The sequence below is a fragment of the Phocoena sinus genome, chromosome 17, assembly GCF_008692025.1.
Source record: "Phocoena sinus isolate mPhoSin1 chromosome 17, mPhoSin1.pri, whole genome shotgun sequence".
Taxonomy (NCBI): domain Eukaryota; kingdom Metazoa; phylum Chordata; class Mammalia; order Artiodactyla; family Phocoenidae; genus Phocoena; species Phocoena sinus.
Window position 1 is genome coordinate 41,878,499 of NC_045779.1, and position 26,084 is coordinate 41,904,582.

General features: G+C 41.2%; 1 protein-coding gene across 1 annotated transcript; it reads left to right on the forward strand.

Annotated features, from left to right (window-relative positions):
- Positions 1-350: 350 nt before the first annotated feature.
- On the forward strand, positions 351-18,775 carry ERICH5 (glutamate rich 5). Its single transcript, XM_032609569.1, is given in 4 exon segments — positions 351-408; positions 16,180-17,115; positions 18,619-18,740; positions 18,743-18,775. Coding segments are annotated over 4 exon segments (1,149 nt in total).
- Positions 18,776-26,084: the final 7,309 nt, after the last annotated feature.

Below are 26,084 nucleotides of genomic sequence, written 5' to 3' on the forward strand. Positions count from 1 at the left end.
GATGAGCCCTCCCAGGCCTTCGCCCTCTCTCTCCCTGACATCATCCCTGTCGCTGCTGAAGCCCTTTTCCTCTCTGCCTTTCCCACCCTCTCCACCTTCTCCCTACCTGGCTCCTTCCTTGTCTCTGTCCTCTTCTGCGTCCTTGCTGTCCCCACCCTGGCTCCTTCCCCAAGCGAGCGGCTCGTTTTCCTTTCCAGGCTTGGGCTCTGCAGCCGCGGGAGCGGCCGCGCGAAGTCGGAGGAACTGGTGCTAAGGCAGCGGTTCGCGCGGGATCCGGACTCGGGGACCCAAGCCCGCGCGGAGCTGGGACAGGGGGCCGCGCTCGCCCGCCGAGCGCCCTCCTGCCCGCGATGGGCTGCTCCAGCAGCGCCCTCAACAAGGCCGGCGACGGCATCAGGCCCCGCAGCGGTGAGCAGGGGACCCGGCCCCACCCCCGCCCGGGCCTCGGGCTTCGGGTCGTTTGCTCCCTAGGTGTCCGTCAGGTGCGTCTCGTGCCCAGGCGGCCCGGCAGGGGGCAGCTCCTCCCTGAGGATGCGAGTGGAACCCGGAGCGGCGCTGCTGTGCCCCAGGATGCGGCGGTTCCCGCGCGCTCCGCCGCGCACGTTGCCCCCCGCGAGAGCCCAGGCGTGGGAAGGTCCTGCGGGGGGGTGTGACCGCGGGGAGTTCGCCTTAAATCCCTAACGCGTTCAGCCACAGCGTTCTCTTCAACAGAGGCGAAATTTCCTCAATTGACGATAACTGCTGTTAATCTCTTAAACGTACGAGATTTCAGATTACTCCATCAAATAGGTTCCTGCACTTTTTTTTTGCGGTACGCGGGCCTCTCACTGTTGTGGCCTCTCCCGTTGCGGAGCACAGGCTCCGGACGCGCAGGCTCAGCAGCCATGGCTCACGGGCCCAGCCGCTCCGCGGCACGTGGCATCCTCCCGGACCCGGGCATAAACCCGCGTCCCCTGCATCGGCAGGCAGACTCCCAACCACTGCGCCATTAGGGAAGCCCAGGTTCCTGCACTTTTAAAGAGGTCAGATACATTTTCCTCTATCCTTGACTTAAGTATTTCTTGACGAATATGCATGTGATTAAAAAAAAGTGGTCTTCACTGATATATAGAAATTCAACATGTTACCTACGTGTCTACTGTATAACAACCAGGTGCTTGGCTAGATGCTGAAGGTATTCAATGTAAGTGACCCTACTCTTGGGGGTTGAGGTTGGAAGAGACAGACAACAAACAAGTTAAACAAATGATTGTAGGGAATGTTGTTACCCTTGGGGAGGGACAGAACTGTCCAACGGATGGAAGCGTTTTTTAATCCTCTCAGAAAAGAATGAGTAACCTTGTCTTTTTTTGTTTTATTAGCAACCTTGTTTTAAAAAGCATTTTATCGCCAGTATAAATAACCATCCACATGTCACACCGTTTCATTTTTTATTCATGCTCTCATTGCTGTTCTAAGTTTTCGCGGATGTTGTTCTGAAAGAAGTGTTAAAACGAGTAACAACCAGTTGCATAGAAAATCAATTAATACACTGCATAAATTGCTCAATGCACATCTCGAATCAATCAACAGGTGTATTTTGCTTCTGATCCTCAGACAGTACTCTCTTGTAATCGGATACTATTGTATGTTCATTAGCATTTCAACTCCATGGTCTTGGAGGCCCCATAAATAATTCATTCCTGTTTCTGTAGCTCACAACTTCCTTAAATTCCGTATACAACCCTAAGCCTGTGTTTATGTGCTTTTAGATAAAAATAGTCCAAGGTTATTAAATGTCCCCTACATGCATTTACTCACTGTACCCCCAGTGCTTAACAATGCTTGGCACATGATTTTTGAATGAATTACTTCATTTAATCCTTATAACAATGCTTTGACAAAGTATTATGATCATCCCCATTTTACAGAGAAGAGTAAATAATTTGTCCAAGGTTGCGGGGCTCCTTGAGAGTCAGAGCTGGGCTTTGAACTCAGGTACTGTGATTCTAGAACTTGACCTTTCATCTGTTCTTTTCCTCCTTAAACAGTTTGTGATAACTAGATTTAAACCTGTTTTTGTCTCACATCACTCTGGTTCCCCATTAGGTGTGTGGTCATCCACTATGCAAACAACAAAAGAAATATAGTAAAGTATAATAGAGTATTTATTATAATTTAATAAATTTAATAGTATAGTAGAGTTTATTATAGAAATATTATAATACATGCACATAATATATTAATATGACATAAATATAATAAATATTATCACAAGTAAAATATTTATCCCTAAGTAAGAGTCAGTAAAATGTGAAGTTTATATTTGCTTCCAAGTTTAAACTAGGAATATTTGGAGGACATTTAGCCTTAGAGATATTTTCAGCAGCTACATAGATGTAGAGAAGTTTCCTGTGCCCTCCCATAGAGCTACAGATAATCTTCATATCATAAGAGATTCTTTTAAAATTCGCAATATCAACCTTAGAACTCTATGAGTTAAAGCTAAAATACATCAACTAGCCTGTAGACTGGATTACTGTTTGTACAGTTCCACCTAACAATTTTCTGTAACTGGCTTAAGAACTGTTATACATAGTGCAGTATTAGCCTAGAAGCAAAAGCATCATAAAATAATGGCTTGGACTAGATTACCTCTAAGATCTCTTACAGCTCCAAAATCCTGTAACACTAAAATATGGAGGTATAATACTTATTTTCTGGGCTCCAACGAATCAGATAGTTACTACTGGTCAGGTAGCTGTTAGGCTGAATAGGAATAGTCCATACGATTGATCTCATGCAGACATTTGCTCTGACCCATCAGACACCGAATCCCACTGAGCTGCTTTCCATCACCTCCAAAAGATGACTCACTAGGGAAAGAGATGTGGGGGGAAGGGGACGAGGACAGAGGTAGAGACTGGCCTCTGGTGTAAATAATTATCCAGTGCTACTCAAAGTGCAGAACAGAGCCTGGTACGTGGTAGTCACACATAGATTTTTACTGAATGCCCTGAAATGTGTGAGGAAAGAGGCTTTTCTTTTCCAAAGGACGACTAGACAGATTGAATTTGGAATTTCTTGTGTTCATGGAAGCATGTTCTACATATTAGGACAATTTTTATTCCTTTCAGTGCCTTGAGGAGCTGATGAATCTGATCACAGAGATTCTGTTGACTTCATAGACATTAATGGACCCAAAGGTTTCCAGGTCTTTGGCATCTGAACCTTCCTCCCTGTGCTACCAGCCCCCTGTTTCTAGGTGTGATTACTGTCCCACTCTTTCCTGATATAAATGCCATCCGTTTCTGGCAGACTTCTGAGATTTTATAGCTTAAGCACCAATGTGGACAGAGTAAACAGATGGTAATTATTGACAAATTCTTTGCTAGGTTAGTGTGTACATTTCCACTGACAGCTGTAATCATGTGTTTGTTCTTATCTCAACTCTCACTAGCTGCTTGGAGTCCACACTGCCTAGGTAATAGGAAGAGGGTTGAATTTCACAGTTACGTGAATTGATCTTTGTACTGTAGAAATACCTTCAGTCATCAACCAACATTTTCACACAGTGACATTTCAGTCCTAAGTAGACAAACAGTTCTCCTTTGTAATTGAAGAACAAACATCATTAACATTAAAATGAGCTTTATAGGCTTTTCTGGCATACACATATTATATAAATGGGATCACTTTCATTCAAGTGCTAGAAGTCTCTGGACTGAGTCTTATATGTCTCTGTGTCACCTCTAGAGCTTGGCACAGAGAATGCTCAGTAAGTCTTTGTGGTGGGCCTGATTATTACATACAGCTAATTATAATGGAATATAAGAACTGTGTGCGTGGTTCAAAAAATTGAAAACATTTGAAAAATGTGTACAGTGAAAAGTATACCTCCCACCCTAGCCCCACCATCTGCTTAGTTCCAATCACAGCCATGGGTAAATACTTTTATTAGGTTTTCTTTTTTTTGTTGTATATTGTTCCAAAGTTTCTTTATATACTGCAAATATTATTTCCCTCTCCCATCTTTATTCATAAAATATAGTGTATTATACCCATTATGCTTTACCTTGTTCTTTCAGCTAAAAATATGGAGCTCTTTCTATAATCTCTCTATAATATAGAGTACTTCTTTCTCCTTTTTTACCCTCGTTTAAGAATCCATTGTGTAATTTATTTACCCAGACCGCCAGTAAGGGGCATTTGATTTGTTTCCAGTCTTTTCCATTGCAAACAAGACTGCAGTGAATTCCCTTACACATACATCATTTTGAAAGTATGCAAGCATAACTGTAAGACCATTCCCAGAAGTGGCATTACTAGGTCAAAGGGTATGCACATTTATAATTTTGAGAGCTAACTGCCTAAATGCTTTCCATAAGGGTTGTACCAAATTACACTCTCATCAACAACATAATACATCTTTTTCTAAAATTGAAGGCTTTTGACAATAGTGCAACCTCATCAAAACATGAACATGGAGCAGAAATCAGGAGACAAGGTAGGAGCACCCAGTTGGTTTCAGATACTTTAGCTCATAATCTCATGTAATCCCCATAAGAGCCTTAGTTTCACCAAGTACAGCTAGAAAACTGCAGCTTAGGGAGGATAAGTAACTTGCCCAAGTTCTCAGAGCTAGTAAGTGATGGACCTGGGGCTTAAGCCCAATGTGTGTGCCTCCGAAGCTCTTGTTCTTTTCACAAACTCCAGTTCCATCTGGGTCCTGTTCTGGTTCTGCTAGAACTCGTCATGTGGCTGTCCACGAAGGAGAAATGCAATCCATATTTCTTGAGGGGGTGGTTGGGTAAATGGATGGACTGATGGAGATGGGGATTCAGGGGGATGAGAGTACTACTGAGAAAAGCAGAGGGAGAGTAGGCATCAGGACCCATGGAATAACAAAGACTGGAAGGTAACATTGGCCGAGATTGACTTGAAAAGACAGGGTTGGGTTGTGAAGAGACTCTCCTAGTCATGCAGGAAAAGATCAACACAGCAAAACAAAGCTTTATTGTGTTCTATGAAATCATTCTTCTGTAAGATTGCCACACATTCCAGCTCACATGTACACTTTCACTCTTTCCCTTTTGTGTTAATGTTTTACAACATCAAGTTTAAAATAAAAAACGAATAGTTATGAGGGTTCCTGAAAGGCTCACCAAAACTGATTAAAAAAAACATCAAACTTGGCCAGGCTTCGAATCCCGGTGTATATAAGTGTAGGTAGTACAGGTAATGATTTTTTTTTTTTAAAGCGAAATATCAGAATATAGCTCTCCAAGTGAGTGTTAATGTCAGGGAAGTATCATGATGGCCTCAGAAGCTTCCTTACAGTCCCAGAGCTGTTGCTGTCGTTCACATTCCTTAAACCCTTCCTTGGGAATTGCCATCAGGTGCTAGAATTCATTCTTTTGTGTGTATTCAAGGGTGTCAGAGCTTCATCCCTTTAAGGATGAAGATTGCGGGGGGGGAACCCCAAAAATCCAAACCACAAAGCCTCACATTGTTTTTAACAGCTAAAACGCCATAGGCATTACGCTTTATGAAGGTGAGTGAAATAAGCCAGGTGGTGCTAGCATACTCAGAAACAAGGGTGGTCATTGGAGATGGAGAAAAGAAAGGGCAACGTGTGTCATGGGGTCAAGTTCAGCTGACACCATTTTCTTCTCCGTGGAAGGGCCCAAGGGGCTGTAGGGTCCCCAGGACTACTGGACTGGGCTCTGGTGACATGGTGACTGTGTGGCCGTAGCCCCACATCCAAGAGAGATGACCCTCTTTTCTCAGATGACACAATCAACAGTCCTTGGGCCTCTCCTCCAGCCTGGCTTTTCTAATAAGACAAAAGCCCCCAAGGCCTGATAACATGCTCTTTATTCACACCAAACACTTCTCGACTTTCAAATCTGTATGGCTTTACTTGCTTTGAGATGAGCAGATTTATATTAGGCCCGTTTAGATAAGTGACAGGTCCAAATGGACATTAAGTAGGAGAGGCAAGATGTATAAAGATACAAGAAGCATCATGACATCTCTGCCCTATCTATATATTTTCCAGGTCACTGAAAGTCACATTTCATTTATATACAACTTACTCTATGGCCATGACAGTATAATTCAAAGTGGACATCAAAATAGCACCAATTAACATCGTGTAAGACAGACAAGTATAAAATGAACTTGACTTCATAGGCTAAAGATTGAAATGACTCTTGGTCAAGAGGCTGCTCAACAAGCCTTCTCTACGACCTGAGCCCCCAGCCTCGGCCTGCTCCTTTGTGGCTGTTCCAGATTCCTCTCCCCCAGGTCCCCCCATGCCAGGCCCCTGGGGGTCAGTGATAGACCTGCTTCCTCTTCACTAAAAGAAAGGCCCTTGCGATCTGCTTTCTTCCCTTACAGTCATAAGGATGTACCATCAAATCAAGTATTTTTCTTTTCTTATCAATTAATTGTCTGCCTCTTTCACCAGGACACTCATTCGGGGACAATACTTTTTCAAGCCTGTAATGTGTTTGTCTTTATACTCAGTGAAAAGGCCCTTTCTGCTTTCTCCAACTAGCAGCTTTTCTTTAAAACCTAGTCCTAAAGGGTCCCTGCAGGATGAGAACATTCCACCCTTTGCAGACCGCCCTGCTTCATCTATCTTCTCAGCCTTGCCCAGCTAATGCTGCTCTAGTCTATTTTTGGTGACAGAAATACATTTGTCCCTGTGTTGTATGTATCAGAGCTTCCCAGCCTGTGAGCATGGGATCCAGTGTGCCAGCCTTCCTCCCAGCCTCTAGGGAGGCAGGGTCGGGATGGTCCGAGCCCTCTGGGTACAGCTTTCTCCATGTGCCCCGTGTGCTGCACAAATACCATATTCTATGTGTGCTGTGACATTAAAGAGATGGGAAGCCCTGGGCTAGGCCTTCCAACTGCTCTATCGCTTTCACTAGTAGTTTCTCTTACTGAGAGAGAACATTTTGCCTTCAGCCATCCCAGTGAGGACCTCTGTTGAAATGTCCTCCCCAAACCGCCCTCCTTGCTTCTTTCTCACTGTCATTGGTAATGATAAGGAACTTTTTTCCCCTCCTTATTCTTATCCTTTTCCATTTTCCTAAGACTGATAGGAACCGCATAGTTTCCTTTGGCTAATTTCCTTTTCCTTTGTTTGCCCTGGAGTAACCTCTACAGACTAGATGGTTTTTTGTTTTTCTTTATTTTTATTTTTGGTTGCATTGGGTCTTCGTTGCTGCGCTCAGCTTTCTCTAGTTGCGGTGTGCGGGGGCCTACTCTTCGTTGTGGTGCGCGGGTTTCTCATTGCGGTGGATTCTCTTGTTGCGGAGCACGGGCTCTAGGCGTGCCGGCTTCAGTAGTTGTGGCACATGGGCTCAGTAGTTGTGGCTCGCGGGCTCTAGAGCGCTGGCTCAGTAGTTGTGGTGCACGGGCTTAGTTGCTCTGCGACGTGTGGGATTTTCCCGGAGCAGGGCTCAAACCCATGTCCCCTGCATTGGCAGGCGGATTCTTAACCACTGCGCCACCAGGGAAGTCCTTTACGGACTAGATGGTTGTGAGAGGCTATAATCACCTGTACACCTTGAATTAGTGCGTGTGTGTGTGTGAGAGAGAGAGAGAGAAAGAGGTGGGGGGCACACGTGAAAGCGAGAATTTCAACATACTAAGAGACAGTAGAGTTCCAGTTTAAAATGTGGGTCTGGAGTTGACTGTCTGGGTCTAAATCATGGTTCAGGATCATTTATTAGTTGTGTGACTTTGAGCCACTCAACCTCTTTATGCCTCAGTGATGTCATCTGTAAAATAGGATTAACAGTAGTTCCTATTTCATAGAGTTGTTCTGAGGAATAAATGAGTTAATACTATAGTGTACCTATAGTACACTAATGGAACTAAATGGAACCTAAATATTGCCTACACCAGGGATTGGCAAACTGGCCTGCTGGCCAAACCAGCCCACCACCTGTTTTTGTAAATAAAGTTTTATTGTAACACAGACATGCCCATTCACTTACACATCGTCTAAGGCTGCTTTCTCACTACAAAGACAGATGACAGAGTTGAGTAGTTGCAATAATGACCCTATGCCTGGCAAAGCTGAAAATATTTACCATCTGTCAGTCCCTTGACAGAAAAAAATTTGCTGACCCCTGGCTTAGAATATTGTCTAGTAAGTCCTCAATAAAAAAGATCAATTAATATCAATTTTAGTAAATCTCAATTTTTATTGCTTTTCCAAGATCAAGTTTTGTTTTTTCCCTCAAGATCAAGGTCTAGATCTGAATCTGTTGATTTTCTGAGCTTTTTTTCTTTTTAGTAAATGTGTTAAAGGAAAGTGACAAAAATACTGTCAGTAATAGCACAAGTGGTACAAAAATATTCAAAAATCACAAAAGAGGTTATGTGAATGGCCTAAGTTTTATGAACATTTTTCTAAGGCTTCTAGAGCTTATTTTGCTAGGTTACTTGCTCCTGTACTTTTGCTACTATAATTTTTTAAAAAGACACTTGATTTTAGAATTGTTTTAGATTTACAGAAAAATTATGAAGATAGTACAAAAAGTTCCCATATAGTCCACATCCACTTTCCCCTATTATTAACATCTTACATTAGTAGGGTACATTTGTCACAAGAAATTAACCAAGCTTGATATATTATTATGAACCAAAGTCCATACTTTATTTACTTTAAAATTTACTTAATTTATTAATTTGTCTATTTTTTGGCTGCGTTGGGTCTTCCTTGCTGTGCGTCGGCTTTCTCTAGTTGCGGTGAGCAGGCTTCTCATTGCAGCGGCTTCTCTTGTTGTGGCGCACGGGCTTAGTTGCTCCGCAGCATGTGGGATCTTCCCGGACCAGGGCTCGAACCCGTGTCCCTGCATTGGCAGGTGGATTCTTAACCACTGCGCCACCAGGGAAGTCCCCCCTCACTTCCCTGAATGTGATCTGTACTAACCATGGCAGCAAACTCATCTGAATTGCATGTGGATCCCTAACCTGAGAGAGAAGTAGCAGCGGTCAGCTGAAAGACCTGGGCTCACAATCCTACTTGGTCTGCCCGCTGCTTTTTCTGGGGGGCTCTCAGGGTACACTAACCACCCAGACTTGAGGTCCAAATGTCTGGTGTGACTCTGACTGCTCTGTTGCAAAATTTAAGTATCCCATCCCAGCCACAGACTTGCTAACTGCTAATGGGAATACTCCCTTCTTGAGCACAGACACCTGCTCTTGGCCACAGGCACCTTTGTACTCTGCATCGTGATGGAGCGAGGCACAGACACAGTGGCTGAGCCGGGAGAACAGCCACCGATATGAGCATCGGTGGAGCTGCTTGCTCAGAGCCCGTAGAGAGCGAGGCGCAGCGAGTATTAACCTTCATTTCAGATGAGAAATTAGAAGACCGCTTTGTCTTTTAGCCAAGGTGGAGGCTTAGCAAACCCAGCCAGTTCTGGGACATGAGGAAGCTTGAGAAAAATCTTGCTCCCCGGTATGGAGCTCATTTAGATCAGCTCTGGCCCTTGCTTCATTGCTGCAGCAATATCCTCACCTCATCTCTTGTGCTGCCATGGCATGCTAGCATGAGGACAGAGACCATACCCAATGTTTAAAGATGGGCAGCACTGTCTGCGGAGAACACAGGACACCCACACCCATCAGTTCTGTGTGTTTGTCATCCACTTTAGTCTCTCCTAACTAATCCCATCATGCCTTTCCCTGATAAACCCAGAGTGCTGCCATAGATAAGCTAACTATCTGGGGATCTTATTAAAAATACTGATTTTGGTTCAGTGGATCTGGGCTTGGGCCTGTGAGTCAACACTAAAACAAAACCCAAAAACCTCCCAGGTAACACTGATGGTGCAGGTTCTGGAACCACAATTTGCTTTAAAGCACCTAAATCTTCAAAGTAGGATCACACTTCCTTTGGCTCACATCTGAGCTCTGCTACTCCGAACTGTGCACCTTTCCTCAACTATATAAAGGAGATAATAATGGACTTACCTTGTGGAGTTGTTGGGAAGATTGAATGAGATAATCCCTGTAAAGCTCTAGGCACAGTGCCTCAATAAATGTTAGCCACTCTTGTTCCTAGTGAAGCATCATGGGCGAGGCCTGTTTAGGTTGGTGAAGTGTCACAATTTATACATATCAGAGACATAATCTTCGCTTGCTCTCTCTTTTTCCTTGTTCACTGACGAGTCTTTGATTTTGTAGACTGGATTTCTGCTCAAATGTTGGATTCCCATGTGCCAATAATGACCATCAATCAATGAAACTTGCCTTTTTTAGTACAAATACTGTGGATACTTTTTAAAATGTTTTATGCAATCACTGTAAAATACCTTTTTTGAAATAAGAGTTTATCTTATGGGAGTCTAGAAGAAACCAAAGAAAATGAAACTAGAAAATCATATCTGAAGGCGGTGACTATTTGTTATGTTTGATGACTGGCTCTGTAGCTCTTCAATGTCAGCCTCTCCCCTAGGCAGAAGCCCCCCATCTCCATGTGTACTTATCAAGTATTCCAGAAGTATCTTTCCAACTACATGTTCTTGTTACTCTGTAGTTAAATTTCAAAATTAGATTTACCTTCAAACTTTATTGCATTTACCTTGCGATATCAAAACTAATTTTAGGGACTTCCCTGGTGGCGCAGCGGTTGGGAATCCATCTGCCAATGCAGGGGACACGGGTTCGATCCTTAGTCCGGGAAGAACCCACATGCCGCAGAGCAGCTAAGCCCATGTGGCACAACTACTGAGCCTGAGCTCTAGAGCCTGCGAGTCACAACTACTGAGCTTGCGTGCCACAGTTACTGAATCCTCTGCGCGCCTAGAGCCCGTGCTCCACAACAAGAGAAGCCACCACAATGAGAAGCCCGTGCACTGCAGCAAAGAGTAACCCATTACCTAGAAATGGTGGCAGCAAGGGAAAATACCAGGATGCCCTTTCTCATTGATTCTCTAGAAAACTCAGCACACAATCCAGTGAGGTCTTTGGGATGGCTGATATGCCCTAGCCATGGATTAGGAAATATTGACCTCAAGTTTTTCTCCTTGCTGGGTAGAAACTTTTCATTTTTGATTAGGGTAATGAACTGAGTAGAAAAGCTTCCACCATAATGTGAATTTCAGGTATGTTAGTTCTGGTTCTAATCCCTTCTGTAATGTTGCCTAGTATTTAATTTCTTTGTGTGCCTATCACAATGGTGCTTGCAACAAGGGTTCTGTTAGTTCAGCTGTCACAACAAATTTGTGCAGGGATCAATTTACAACAGAATCAAGAGAGATAATGAGCACCGAAGGATTAGGCCCAGAGCAGTGTATGATTTGATAAAATGTAGGGTTCAGAAAACAGTCACATCCTTAAACAACTTCGGGTGTGGAAACAATGCATCTGTCCACAATATTTATTACATAATAATACAGATTAGGCATAAAATGTCTCCTGTTTTTGAACAAAAGATCTCACTGCTTTTCAAGTTAGAGTGCTAGAAGAAATGGTGTAGAACCTTCTTCCACCTCAAGGAGTTATCCTGGGGATTCACAAAACCAGGTGGACAGAGTGTGGAGACCCCTGGGTAAGAGGTCATGTGTAGGTACCAAGCTGTGCTTAATAAGGGAAGTAGCTATTATTTGAATTTCCTTGCAGACAGTAAAGTCTAGGATGGCGAGGACCAGATCTTCCTTGTTAACTGCTGTAACCCTTGTGCTTAGCTCAGAGCAGGCATATAGTAGGCACTTGATCAATACTTCATGAATAAATGAAATTAAAGCCAACAAACAGAATGAAACATATTTGTTTATATAAAAGCTAACAGTGGCCTTTATTAATGCCAGTCAAATCTGGTCAAATCATGGCTGACATGAATACTACTTCACTCTCTATCAACAGTCATGATTTAAAACTTACCATTAGTAACAACAGAATTTTATAGGTCAACAGTGACAACTTTACAGTGTTTAGGGGACTGTTTATCCAAGCTCTTTAATGTTGCAGTTCATTCTTTCTGTTGCTAAATTAGCTATAATTTATTGACTACTACTGGGCTACTGCTAACCCACAGAGGACCTTTATGAAATCAGAAAAAGCTGCCCTTCCCACCCCTGATGCATGCAACCTTGCTGGTGCACACAGGCTGGAGTTCATCTCTCCCTTGCCCCTTCAGCGGGACACAGCCCATGCATTGAGAAACCTGCAGAGCCGTTGGCTGCGTCCCTGTTTACTGAGTACCTTCTCATGTCACATACCATGTTGAGTAATCACACACATATCACCTCAGAATTATCAATGATCCTAACAAGCCTGAAAGGCAAGATAATATCCTCATTTAATAGATAAGGAAACCGAGGTCCAGAGAGTTTCGTAACTTGTCTGGATTGCACAGTTAAGTAAATGATGGGATGAGGGGTCACACTGAACATCAGAACAGTCTGGAATGCCCTGCTCCAGCTGAAGAGGAAGGAGCCCAGATGGATCCCCAAACTGTACTTCCCTCAGCAGCTGGAGATAAAAACATTCCGAAGCATAAGAAAGGAAGTTTTGTGGTCACTGTAGTCTTTAGTATTGTGTCCTCTGAGAGAGGGTTTGAAACAACCATTTGTTTTCCAACCCTTTTCATGTATTGACTCTGATCTTTCTTTTTTTCTGAATAGGCTCAGAGAAAGGTACCAGTATTAGGATGAATGGAATTACCTTCCCTTTCTGTGTGTCCACCATGGTCTCTTCCTTGCTAGGGCTGGCAGGTGAAGTGTAACGCTTTCCATGGCTAGCTTGCTTGGCGTTCAGGGGGTGCCAGTCGCTGTGCTGGTGTTTTCCGGGTATTAACTCGTGTAATCCTCACAACAGCTCGACCGCTCCTCTTCCCACTCTACAGGTGATGAAACTGAGGCACAAAGAGGCTTAACAAGGCTAGTAAGTGGAAGAATGAGGATTCCAACCTAGTACATTGGAGGTGTCATTTTCAAGATCATAAGATCTCTGTCCTCCCTTTTAGAGCAGATTACTCTCTTCTATCACATAGGAAAAAGAACTACTGAGCGATTAGCGAGGAGTTATTAACTCCAAAATACATTTATTTCAAAATTCAGAGTGCAGTTAATCAACATGAATTACAAAACGAGTGTGTCACTACACTTTTCGCATTTTCTCTAATTTTTGGTGATCATTTTAAAGATGTTTTAGCTTTTGGGGCTACCTCAGAAAAATGTTAGAGACAGTGACTTCTTTTGTAATATTTCCCAGCTTGGTTGACTATTCTCAGGTTGCAGTATAAGAATGTTATATGTTGAGGACATTTCCCTACTTCACGTACGCCAGTAAGACTAGAAAAAGTATATAAGAATGAAAATCGATACTGTGATCATGGGCATCAATGTTCTAGTTATGGCAAAAATTGGTAGATCCTTTGGAAACGTAAGACACCATTTGTGTATAAATAAATTTTCACAAAGCTTTTGGTTTTAGGGGAAAAAAGCTTGGCTTAGCCTGATAGCATAATATATTTTTCAAAATATAAAATTGAGTGGCTGTGATTTGGGTGTGTCAACACATTTTCTCCTTCCAGCTCTCTGCTCTAGAAGAACAATGACAATAGAATGCACCCACAGCTGGCACAGCTGGATGAAAATCATTCGTCTCATTTAACTGACAGTACTGATCACTGCAATAACTATTTACCAGAAAATATAATTTGGCAGACATCTGTGATTAGCATAATAATACATTTCCTTGTCAATTCCCTAACGCAGCCATCACCTAAACATCCTTTGTGTGGTATCTAAATGAATTATCTTGTCATAATGAATTTCTTTATAGACCTGAGAAATTGCTTCTGTTAAGTTGCCTTTTGTGCTATTAATTTGAAGGCTTCGTGCCTAACGAGGCTGGAGGGGGAGGCGAAGGCTAGCCCTCCTCCCAGCTCTGGACCCCAGGCCCACAGCCTGTGTCCTGTGTCTCACAAAATCCTCTCTGAACTCTGCTTCTCCAGCTTCAGGCTCTAATTCCTTTCCACTGGGGGATTCAAATACAGTCGCAGAGGTAGGGTGGGAGACTATTTGATGTGAATAAATGTATTAAAAAGAGAAACAATTGGCAGTGAAATGAAGTAATGAGAATACATAAACTAAGGACGTGAAGATCCATGACAGTTACTAACTTGGGAAAAACAAACTAAAACTTATTTACACAAGTAATAGTTTACTACATGGCTCAGTTCTTCGTAGCAGACATATTCATTACATGTACATATAACTGAATATCGATATAACCCAAATTACAACATGATTACTATTGTATTTTATTTTTTAAAAAATATTTATTTATTCATGTATTTGGCTGCATCGGGTCTTAGTTGCGGCATGTGGGATCTTTGTTGCGGCATGCAGGATATTCCATTGCAGTGTGCAGGCTCCAGAGTGTACAGGCTAAGTTGCCCCATGGCACGTGGGATCTTAGTCCCCCGAACAGGGATGGAACCCGCGTCCCCTGCATTGGAAGGCGGATTTTTAACCACTGGACCACCTAGGAAGTCTCATGATTACTATCTTAAATCATTACTAATATGCAATTACTGAATTGAAAGGAAATGTGAATGTGTAATGGGAGAGGGTGAAGGATGATGGAGGTGCAGAAAAAAAGTGCTAAGTCTTTATTTTCCATAGTGGGAGTTAGTTGAAATGCCCAAACTAAAAAATAATGAAGTAGCAATTCACTTAGAGATACAGGAAAAAAAAGTATCCCTCCCAGACAGCTAAATTTGACCCTAGAGAAGGGGAAAAGAGAGAGCAGACCTGAATCTTAGTTGTATATCTTAACTTACATTAAATAAGCAGGTAACTCTTTAAACGATATGCATATATAGCTGGGGTCAGGGGTAACTTAGGGAAAAAAAGGACAAGAAAAGATGAAAAATTATCTTTGGGGAAAAAAAGGTAGAAGAGGAAATATATCACCTAGAGGCCCATTTTAACATGCTGGTTTATTTTCTCTCAGTATCTCCCCCTCTGTTTGCTTTTCCTGTCTTTCTCCTTTCCAATGATCAACATTGCTATAATCATACTGTATATAAAATTGATAGCTAACTTATTGAGCACATAGTTGCACAGCAGACCTTGTGCTAATATACACTTTATATCCATTACTTTATTTGATTAACCCAACTGGGAGTGCTGATTTTTTAACTTATTATATAATAATTATTTTATTATTTTAGCATATGGTCTTCATAATCATCTTTTTCATGGTACAATAATATTCCACCCAATGGATTATTGATCTTTCCCCCAAATTATTATACTTTTAAGTTGTTTTCCAGATTTTGCTGTTATAAAGAATACTGGGATGATATACTTCCCCCAGAGCATTTCCCTGAAGTTTCTGCTTTTAGGGTAAATTTCCAGAAGTAGGATCACTGGGTCAAAGAGTATAAACATGTTGCCACGTTGCTTTCTTAAATTGTCCAGAGGGCACTTATGCATTCATTGTTTAATGTGATGTGATGCCTCTTGCAACTCTGACGTAGGTAGGAGAGACAGATTCACTGCCATTTTATAGATATGATTATTGGGAGCTAAGCTCCCAAGGTCACACAGTTGGGGGAAGAGACAGAATTAAAATGCATGTTTCCCAACTCTCTCTTGATTTCTCTTTTAACCAGGACCCCCAAATGAAATGAAACTCAGGCTGGACCGTGCCTGCCACTTTCTCTCCCAGACATCTTAGTTTTGACCTAGTGGGGCTTCTCTGTCAGGGGACCCTTTCCTTTCACTGAGGGCCATTCTGCTTTAGGGGGAAGGTAAGACCTCTCTAGCAGCCCAAGGACCACTTCTTGGGCTATAAAATCTTCTACCAAGCCTAAGGAGGAGAAAGGGTGGGGCAGAGGAAACAGCATGAGGAAACAAAGGGTACTAAATTAGAATATGGGACTGGAGTCATGAGAAGGTGCACAAGGAACAAACAGGAAAAAAAACCCTGTGATTTGGGGGGATCTTCACGCTTAAGACTAGGTATTTGAGCTGAAAACACTAAAGAGATTTGACTTAGGGCATGTTAGGGTCATGGTATGGCCTCTCTGTACTCAACTGTACTGTACCCAGGACTGTCTTGAACTGTTAAATCTACTTCTTGATAGCAATATACTTTCTCAGGATAGAAACTAAACAATAATTTGTATTTTTTTCTTTTCAAATGAATGATAAAAAGTAACTTCAAATATGTATTTTTCAACCACAGAAGAAAGTGAGTCCTGCTCTGTCCAACCAAAACCACGTACACTGGGAAGAGAATCTACTTTATATGGCAAGGTACAAAACGAAAGCCTTCCTCGACTAGAAAAGCTCAAGATTTCAGCTGTGTCTACAGCTAATGGTGTTAAATCCCTCCATGAACAGCCCCTGGCAAAGGACACTGCAGACCCACCAGGATCCACAGAGGAAATTCAGCCTCTTAAGGGACTGAAGGAGTCTGGGTCACCTCAGCCAGGTGGCAAAGATGATACTCCAGGAGCAGGAGAAAAGAAGAAGGACGTGGAAGCAATGACAGAGGCTCAGCCTTTTAAAGGAAACACTGAGACCGAAGCTTTAGGAGCAGAAGCCAAGAGTCAACCTTTGAGGACAGTGGGAGAGAGGGACTCTCCTGGAGCAGTGGAAGGTACTGAGAATCCACAAGCTGCCGGAGAGATGACACCCCTAGGAACAGCTGAGAAAATTCCACCTCTGGAAGCAGCTAGAGAGCTACAATCTCAAGAAGCTATGGGGACGGATGAACAGTCCCAACTCCCAGAAACAGTTCCCAAGGAGACGGAATCTCCAGAAATATTGGAAGGAAGTCAGCTTGTGGAAACAGCTGAAAAGCAGCAACTTCAAGAAACACTGGGAGAAGATGACCAGTCCCAACTTCTAGAGATGATTCCCAGAGAGAATGGAACACCAGAAGTATCAGACAGAAGCCAGCTTATGGAAACAGCTGTCAAGGATGATTCGCTCCATAAAACTCCTGAAGGTCCAGGAAACATGGAGCAGATCCAACCTGAAAGAATAGTTGGAAACATGGAACATCCAGCGGAAATTCTAGAGACAGGGGCAAATGTGGAAACGGTTAGGAATATTCATGCTAACGAAGAGGACCAACACGTTGAAGGTAAAAGTCAAGCTGTCACAGATTCAGGTTGTTTAGGTGTGCTCCATAAAAGATCATCTCTGGGGGACCGGGGTGGCTGACACAGCGCCTCTAGTCTCTGTTTCAGTGGTTGAAGTTCATTTGACCCAAACCAAAAAGGATTCCATGCTTGAAAAACAGGCATTTGACTTTCTGGCACAAATTTTCTAAAGCATAGTCTGTGTCCAGATTTGTAACCTAGAGCTTCATTGTTGAATAAAATGGAATATTGAAGGAATGTTAAATTTCTGAATTTTTCCGAGTTCACTCTTCATCAGGCCCCATGTATGTATGGCATGAGGATACAAATTAAAGATGGTCAGTGGAGGAACTGACTTCTTAATGAAAGAACACACAAATAATGCCTCTTAGAGTGTCACTTTCATCTTTGCACTCTTATCCTTAGAAAATTACTGTCAGCCTGCTCCTGTCCTCCTATAGTCTTTTTATCTTTATTAGAAGACTAGAGAAATGTACTACGTCTTAGCAAATGGTGTTTTTTTTTAATGTACTTTACCAGTATAAAGCAAATGGTATCTATACTGTTCTTTATTGGAGTTATAATAAAAAAAATTCTTCTAGGGCAGGTTTTACATTTTAGTAAATTTTGGTTTCACCCTACAGTATAATTAAGTGAAACATTCATCTGTTTTTTAATTCTCTCATTAGTTAATGCAGCAGTTTTTGAGTGTCTAATCATCTGCTAGCTGCAGGAATAATGGGTTAGTCCCTGTTCTCAAGGGGCTCACAGTCTAGCAGGGAGAAGGCAGAATTTAAACAAAATACTACAGTCTACTGAGGTAAGTGCTTTAGTGAAGGTATATAAAAGTGCTCTGGGAATAACGAGGGAGAAGCAAGTAAAGGTATATATTTGTTAGATCAGGGTTGGCAAACTCAAGTCTTTAGGGCCTAGGATAATGAGTGGGTGAAGTGAGGGGCACATGTAATGCTGTGGGAAGCCCCGGGCACCTTGGTTAACAGCAGCACCATCCTATCAAAAGAGGCAGCTGCTTCTGGGCTCCACTCAAAGCACGGGGACCAGTGTTGCCCAAAGTGACTTCTTAGGGAAAAATTTGTATGTGCAATGGCCAGGCTTTTAAATGTCTAAACTCTTTAAAAGTTCAACGATTGTTTTCTTTAAACACCAGAATGACCAAACAAGACGCTTTCTGGGCACCCATAGAACACATTTTGAATTAAATATAAATGGAATTTTCTATTTGTAATACGTTCTACTGTCTTTCTTGGGTAATTCTGCATCCTGATTTTATATAAGAAAATGCGAAGACTCGGAAATGGTAAGTGACATGGGCCACTCCGAGGATCTGAGAGACCCAGGGCAATTGCCTTTCTTGACAACACCAGAGAAACTTACTGTCTAGACCTAAAGAGCAAGGGCTGCCCCCCTTGGAAACCAGCTGCGGGGCACTTTGTTACTAATGCTAAACAAGTATCTCTTAATATCACCTTTGGTTACTTTTCCAGGTGAAACAGGAGAAAAGGTTGAAACAGATGTGGAGAATGAGAAAGTAAGTGAAGGGGCTGAAACAAAAGAAGAAGAAACAGGAGAAGCTGTGGGTCTTTCAGCAGCCCCGTATATAGGTATGGTGATGGACGGGTGAACGGACACAACGTATTATAACAGAGAAGACAGAAAGCGGCAGTGAAGTTTGTGGTTACAGATCTTATCTTTCAACATCTACATGTTTTATACAAGGAGTGTGGTTATCATGTTCTTGATTACATTGTTCCATAAAACTGCTAAGCTGTGAACAGTTTTTCTAGCTACTTACAATTCAAAACTACAAAAAAAAAAAAAAGAAGAAGAAAACTACAATAGCTAGAGCCAATACCAGCTAGGGTATATGTTCGTTTAAGAGTGTGAGGGTGTTTTCTTCACTGTGGCAATGGGTCCATTCAGTGTAGAAAGTGAGACCCTAAAAGAAAGTATAAACCTTTAAGTATAGGTGGCCGGAGAAAGGAGTTAGCAGATTTTAGGGAGCTCATGATAATAAAGTCATACAGTTGGAATTAGGATGGAGTAAGAATGATCAACAATAACCGGGCAAACTATACCTAGTATTTCTTTCCTATCACAGAATTTAGAGCTGGTGGGAACCTGGGAAAGTATGTCATCTAATTATCTTCTCACCTTAAGTCTATCTACTACCATACATCCTTATTGATCATGGTGTATTAAATATGGTAACAGAATTCTTCTTAAAGGAATGCAGACTCTGGTGCTGTTATAAGATTAGGCATTTTCACAATGAAAGGTTATACATGTTTTATGTGCCATTTTGAATCGCCTAGTGATTTTATACTTATGTGAGGTGTTTCAATTGGTGTTATCCTTTTGACTGATATTAAAGGTATTTTAAATTAACTGACTTTTAAATATATTTCAGAGGCAACAAACAGCAAGAATTAAAACCTAGATTTGTTGCCTATGTGGAGTCTATTCCTTGGGCCCTATTTTTTTTTTTTTAAGATTACTCTGATTTAATATTAGGCTTTAGATGTGGAAAAGAGCTGAAAAATCAGGATTTAAAAACCATTTATAATATTTCCTTTGTGTTAAAATGATACACCACAGAAAGTCCCTTTTCAAGTATTCCTCCAAAGTTGCCAAGGGATTTTGGTAAATGATGATATGTGAATAATAATAATGATAGCAATCTTGCCCACCAATGAGTGCCTTGTGTTTATGAATATCAGGATAGAATTATATTCTGGAAACATTTTATATCTTTATCTTATTTGTAAATATATAGTTTAAAGATAACTGCTCAGATGAATTAACTAGACTATTTTTACTTTAGCTTCTATATTAAACTATTAAGATGATGTAATTAATTTTAAGAATATAGGATAGAGGGAAGAATTATCATCCTTACTCTGATTTTAATGTTAGTTTATGTTTCTGACTTTAAAGAGTTGAGGTAGCCAACGAGAGGAGTTACTTGAGTAGATGACTTCATCCTTCCTGCAAAGTAAAGAAGCTGGGTTGTGATTTTATTGAGAACAAGGATTGTTTTATGTGTCTTTGAATTCATGCATTTAGCTCTTTTAATGGGACATGATAGGTGCTTGATAAGTATTTGTCGAATCAATAAATGAATAATAAATACCAAGTGTTCCCATTTACACTTAATTCATTAACAAAGAATATAGGGCTTCCCTGGTGGCGCAGTGGTTGAGAGTCTGCCTGCCGATGCAGGGGACACGGGTTCGTGCCCTGGTCCGGGAGGATCCCACGTGCCGCTAAGCGGCTGGGCCCATGAGCCATGGCCGCTGAGCCTGCGCGTCCGGAGCCTGTGCTCCGCAACGGGGGAGGCCACGGCAGTGAGAGGCCCGCGTACTGCGAGAAAAAAAAAAAAAAAAACCAATATAGAATTCTTTATATATTGAATTTGAAATATGAATTTGTGTGACACTAATGTTTTCATTCCAAAGCTGCTCAAGCTTAGTAAGACTATATATATTTAGGGTAGTTCCAAAAACAGTAATAATTTGGGGTCAGAAAGTTACATAATTCAGAACTGCTATAACATCTTTCAAGCTACATTTTGTAATCCAAAGGTGTTTTTCCTGACCCACAGGTATTTTTATATAGATATCTAGTAAATAGAAAATGTCAGAACTTAGTGTAAAGTATGATCACCTTAAAAAGTGATTGTACTTTGTATCAAGTACTGAAATAGTAGGATTCATTTACTTAACAGGCATAAAGGTCCATTCTCCATTGTGTGGATTTAAAAAAAGATCTCTAACATATGTTAAAGAGACCTCTATTCAGAGCTCATTCTTGAAAGAAGTCCTTCTCAGAAGCATTATTATATAGTTGTAATGTAAAAGTTTTAAAATTACTTATTAATACCATTATTTTCCATAATAACTAAAATCATTTATTCTCAGAAAAATTTGGAAATTTGTATACATTTCTGATACTTTCTATACTTCTGTCTTTGGCCTTTAATGTGGTTACTAAGACATTTTTAGAAATTATTCTTTTAGATAATATTAATAACTTTGTAATTCAAAACCTATAAAGAAAATTGAAATGTTCCATAATATTTGAATATTCCAAAATTAAAACGTTTCATCTAAATAATCTGCTAATTTATTTTTTTAAACAAAATTAAATAAGTGACTGTAGTAAAACTCAAATAATAAAGAAAGGTATAAAATGGGAAGTAAAGTTGTTCCTCCCATATCCTTTTGTCCCTCTATGAAAAGATGATAAAGCTTCTTGTGTTTACTTTCATAAGAAGGTAATGTAGGGACTTCCCTGGTGGTCCAGGGGTTAAGACTCCACACTCCCAATGCAGGGGGCCTGGGTTCGATCCCTGGTCAGGGAAGTACATCCCACATGCATGCTGCAACTAAGAGCCCGCCTGCCACAACTAAGAGCCCATATGCCTCAGCTAAAAGAGCCCGCGTGCTGCAACTAAGACCCAGAGCAGCCAAATAAATAAACTTTTTAAAAGGGTGATGTATAAGCCAGGCTTTGTGGATATGCTAAAACAGAAGTGTATGCTTACACATCCACATTTTAAAACACAAATGATGGGCTTCCCTGGTGGCATAGTTGTTAAGAATCTGCCTGCCCATGCAGGGGACACGGGTTCGAGCCCTGGTCTAGGAAGATCCCACATGCCACGGAGCAGCTAAGCCCATGCATCACAACTACTGAAGCCCGCGTGCCACAACTGCTGAAGCCTGCGCGCCTAGAGCCCATGCTCCACAACAAGAGAAGCCACCACAGTGAGAAGCCTGCACACTGCAACGACGAGTAACCCCTGCTGGCCGCAACTAGAGAAAACTCCCACTCAGCAACAAGACCCAACGTAGCCATAAATAAATTAATTAATTAAGAAAAAAACCCACGAATCACTATTTTGTCCTTACATTGTGAAAAAGTGCATGTAAAACCACGAATCCATCCTTTCCACTGCTAGAAGTTTTTTCTTTTGTCTAAAACTGGTATATAGACTTAGCATATCAAAGTGCATTCTAAGTCCCCAGACTCTGAGAGGAGTTTATCAATTTTGCTTCCAGATTCAAAATGCACAAGTTGGATAAGGCTTGAGCTATTTATAATGAATTAATAGAAAAAACTACCATCAGGGCTGGATTTTCCACTGGATTTTCTAATTCCAGTGGCCGTACAACCACTTTGTAACCCAGTTTTGTGATCTATTAAGATGATTGCAGAATTCTCTGTATCTAGCTGGGAAGGAAATGGTGAACAAACGATTCACCAGCTGGTATCCCCATTAGGGCGTGAACGTTGGCGTTTACTGATAGAGGGTGCCAGTTGCAAATCTGGGAAATTCCCAACCCAGACTCCAAAACTCTTGGCCAGATGTGCTCTGTACCATCACTTGATACCAAGCAGGGCCCTGTGGGGCTCCTGGGCACAAAGCCTTTCTGTGTCCCCCATTTCTTTGGTTACAGGAAACAGCCTTCATTCAGCCTCCATGACCTTCCCTGAGTTCCAATAGGCAGATTCAAGCAGTTGTTAATTAGGGAAGGAAGGGGATGCGAGACCTGGGGGAAACAGTCAAGAGCAGCCTTGGGGCAAGGGTCTGTTTCCCTATCAACAGATGCACACGACAATATCTTTGAGCTATTTTGCAGATACTGAAACCCCCTCCAGGTGGGAGAAGTTAACAATTAATGACGGTATGCTGCCCACAAGCATGCAGACCCCAGACCAGTTGGACCTGAAGGTTGATGATGCCGACTCTTACCTCACCACCAACCCATCAGAACAATGTCCATGAGCTGATCACACCGTCTTTGAACAATTACTATAAAACTTCTATCTTCTCCAAGTGAGGACACACAGTATTTTGAGGCAGGAGCCTGCTGTATCCCCCTTTGCCTGGCAAAGTAATAAAGCTATCCTTTTCTACTTCACCCAGAACTCTGCCTCCAAGATTTGATTCGGCACCGGTGTACAGAGCTGAGCTTTCTGCATCACTCCTGGAGGACCCACAGGATAGGAGTGTGTGGCCAACATGTGACCTCATTGCTTTTTCCATTTCAACTTTGCAGTAAGAGTCCTAGCATAGCTAATAGCCTTTAAGCAGTCAAAACACCCAAGTCATTATTTAAAAAAAAATTTTTTTTGGCCATGCGGCATGGCTTGTGGGATCTCAGTTCCCTGACTAGGGATAGAACCCCAGCCTTCAGCAGTGAAAGCACAGAGGCCTAACCACTGGACCACCAGAGAATTCCCCATCATCATTCTTAACAAATGCTTTAATTCCACACTTGGCCTTGAGTTAAAAATGGCTTTTAAAGGAAAATCTTTCTTTTCCACATTGAAGTAATCAAAGAGTGTTGGGTGGTCATAGTCAAATAATCTGTGCTCTTTTGGTAAATACAATAGCTTCTTATAGCATCGAACATTACAAGCATCTCATTTTTATAAAGCTAATCTGGTGACCCAATTCTGAATTGTTTCACAAAAGTCAGCAATGTGAACATCATAAAGCCATTCATGTAGCCTAGTGCGTCTGTTGGGTGAAAGGAGAATGATCCTCTAATAGCAAGGCATGGCTGTGTCTAAAAAGTTGAAAGCATTTGTTCACAAGGTATCATTTAATCTAAAACTTTGTCAGCTCCTCTTGTCCCCAGAGCTTATAAAGTTAACAAGTGAGATTGGTTGTAATCTCAAGGTTTTAATTGCAGAATCTCAGAGAACTGTTGACAGGTGTGGAATTTCTCTTTTCAGTTCTTGTTACTTTCAGCAAAAGTTAAGGAATTCCGTGTCAGTGTTAACCCATATGGAGTCAAACTGGAGACCTTCAGCTTTACTTCAGAAATACCACCCAGCAAATGTGTTGGGCAATAGTTGAGATATGGCAAGCTAACAACCATATCATTACGTCTGAGCCTAATGAAAGAAGTCTCCAGCCATCAGCCAGGCTTTAATAACTTCTGAAGGTCGAAGAGGGGCCAGTCTGTATTATGTTAATCTAAATTACCCTTTCTGTTTAATAATGTGCAACTGACATGAATAAACATATAACTCTATCCACTACTGGGACAGAGATCTGCAAGCCTCACCAGTTTCCAGAAAAAGAGTTCTGAGAAACCAGTTAGGGACAATAATTTTGGTTTGAAATCTGCCTCATTTTTTTTTTCCTTGTAAAATATAGGTAGTTCTCAAACTTTTCTTAACAAAATAAAAGTAACTGTAGCAAAACGTAATTCATGTTATCATATAAATTTACGAAAAAAGTTAATGCATATTATACTGAATCAATTTATGTGACCCTGATTCCAAATACTTAAAAAAAAAAAAATTCAGTGATAAAGAGAAGAGGCTCTCCACAGCAGCTGTACTGTTGTAGAGGGGCTTTGGGCTGGGAGGGAGTTTCAGCCCCAGCACCTCACTAGGAAGACACAAGGCCCAAAGGTGAACTCATAGCACTCCACTGTGAAAACAAATGAAAAGTTTATTTCAGCTAGTGGTTATTTAGTGGATCAGTATGGATTTGCTTCAAGTTTTCTGGATATCAGAGCTCTGTTAAAAAGTGATGTTGTGGGCTTCCCTGGTGGCGCAGTGGTTGAGAGTCTGCCTGCCGATGCAGGGGACACGGGTTCGTGCCCCGGTCCGGGAAGATCCCACATGCCGCGGAGCGGCTGGGCCCGTGAGCCATGGCCGCTGAGCCTGCGCGTCTGGAGCCTGTGCTCCGCAACGGGAGAGGCCACAACAGTGAGAGGCCCGCGTACTGCAAAAAAAAAAAAAGTGTTGTTGTTGTTGTTGTTTTGGTAAAAACACTGCTTCTAAGTACTTGTATATGACACAGTGATTATTTACGTAATAATTGCAAGGAAGAACTCCTTTACTATTAAAATAATTTTTTCTTAGTAAAAAATGAATACATGTTCATGGTAGAAACTTCAGAAAATATAAACTTTAAAAAGAGGAAATCTAACATTACACATAATACAATCAGTCAAAAATCATGTTGATGCATCTGAGGGATTATTATTTTTTTAGTGTTGCAATAGCAAGTTAGCCAAAGCACAACTATTAATAGAACTTTATGTCTGTTGAACCGCTGAGCATAGCACTTCTGGATTTTCCTCACTGGAATCTATTGGAGATAGCAGGTTACAGAGAATGTTCCAATAATCCTTGCTATATTAGTAAATATTGATTAGTGTTACAGAGAGAGCAACTATGCCCAAGTATATTAGCATTTAGCTGACCACAATTTATGATAACTAATTTTTTGATATCTTAGGAAAAAACACTGAAACTAAAAATTTTATTTGAAGTTATTGTTAATGCTTTCTAATTGTTGACCAAATGTTAGTGAAAAGATTGTAAGCTCTTCAGAGAGCAGGAAAAGTGCCTTACAGGGCCTAGTACAAATTTTGCACTCTAAATGCTTGTTGATGACACATGCTCTTTATTCTTATATAATCATGATAATTTCCTCAGAACTGAATATAATTGGCTATAGGGAAAATATGGCCAAAATTTTTATAAAATTATTTTGTACTGATGGCTCAATATTTATAATTTTGATTGCATGTTATTAGAAATAAAGTGTTTGAAAGCTTTTCTCTGTATGCGAATTTTGTTATAGAAACATATTACTTTTGACTCATTGTGTCCTTCAGAAAGAAAAGCAGTTTTTAAATTACCCACTCCCTCAAAGGTAAGGAGTATGACAACAGTAGGGAAATATGGGTGACTCTTTAGACATTTTATGATCACTTATTTAATGATAACACACTTCAAAGAGATTGTTATTTCTTTTTTTATTTTTTTTATTTTTATTTTTTTTTGAGATTGTTATTTCTTTATGTTTGAAAGGTTAACGTGCAATGTGTTACTTTTCACGTTTAACAAAATCATGATTCTCCTTGTGGAAAGAAGACTCAAAATCCCAACCCAGTCGCTAACAAACCAGCTTGGATAT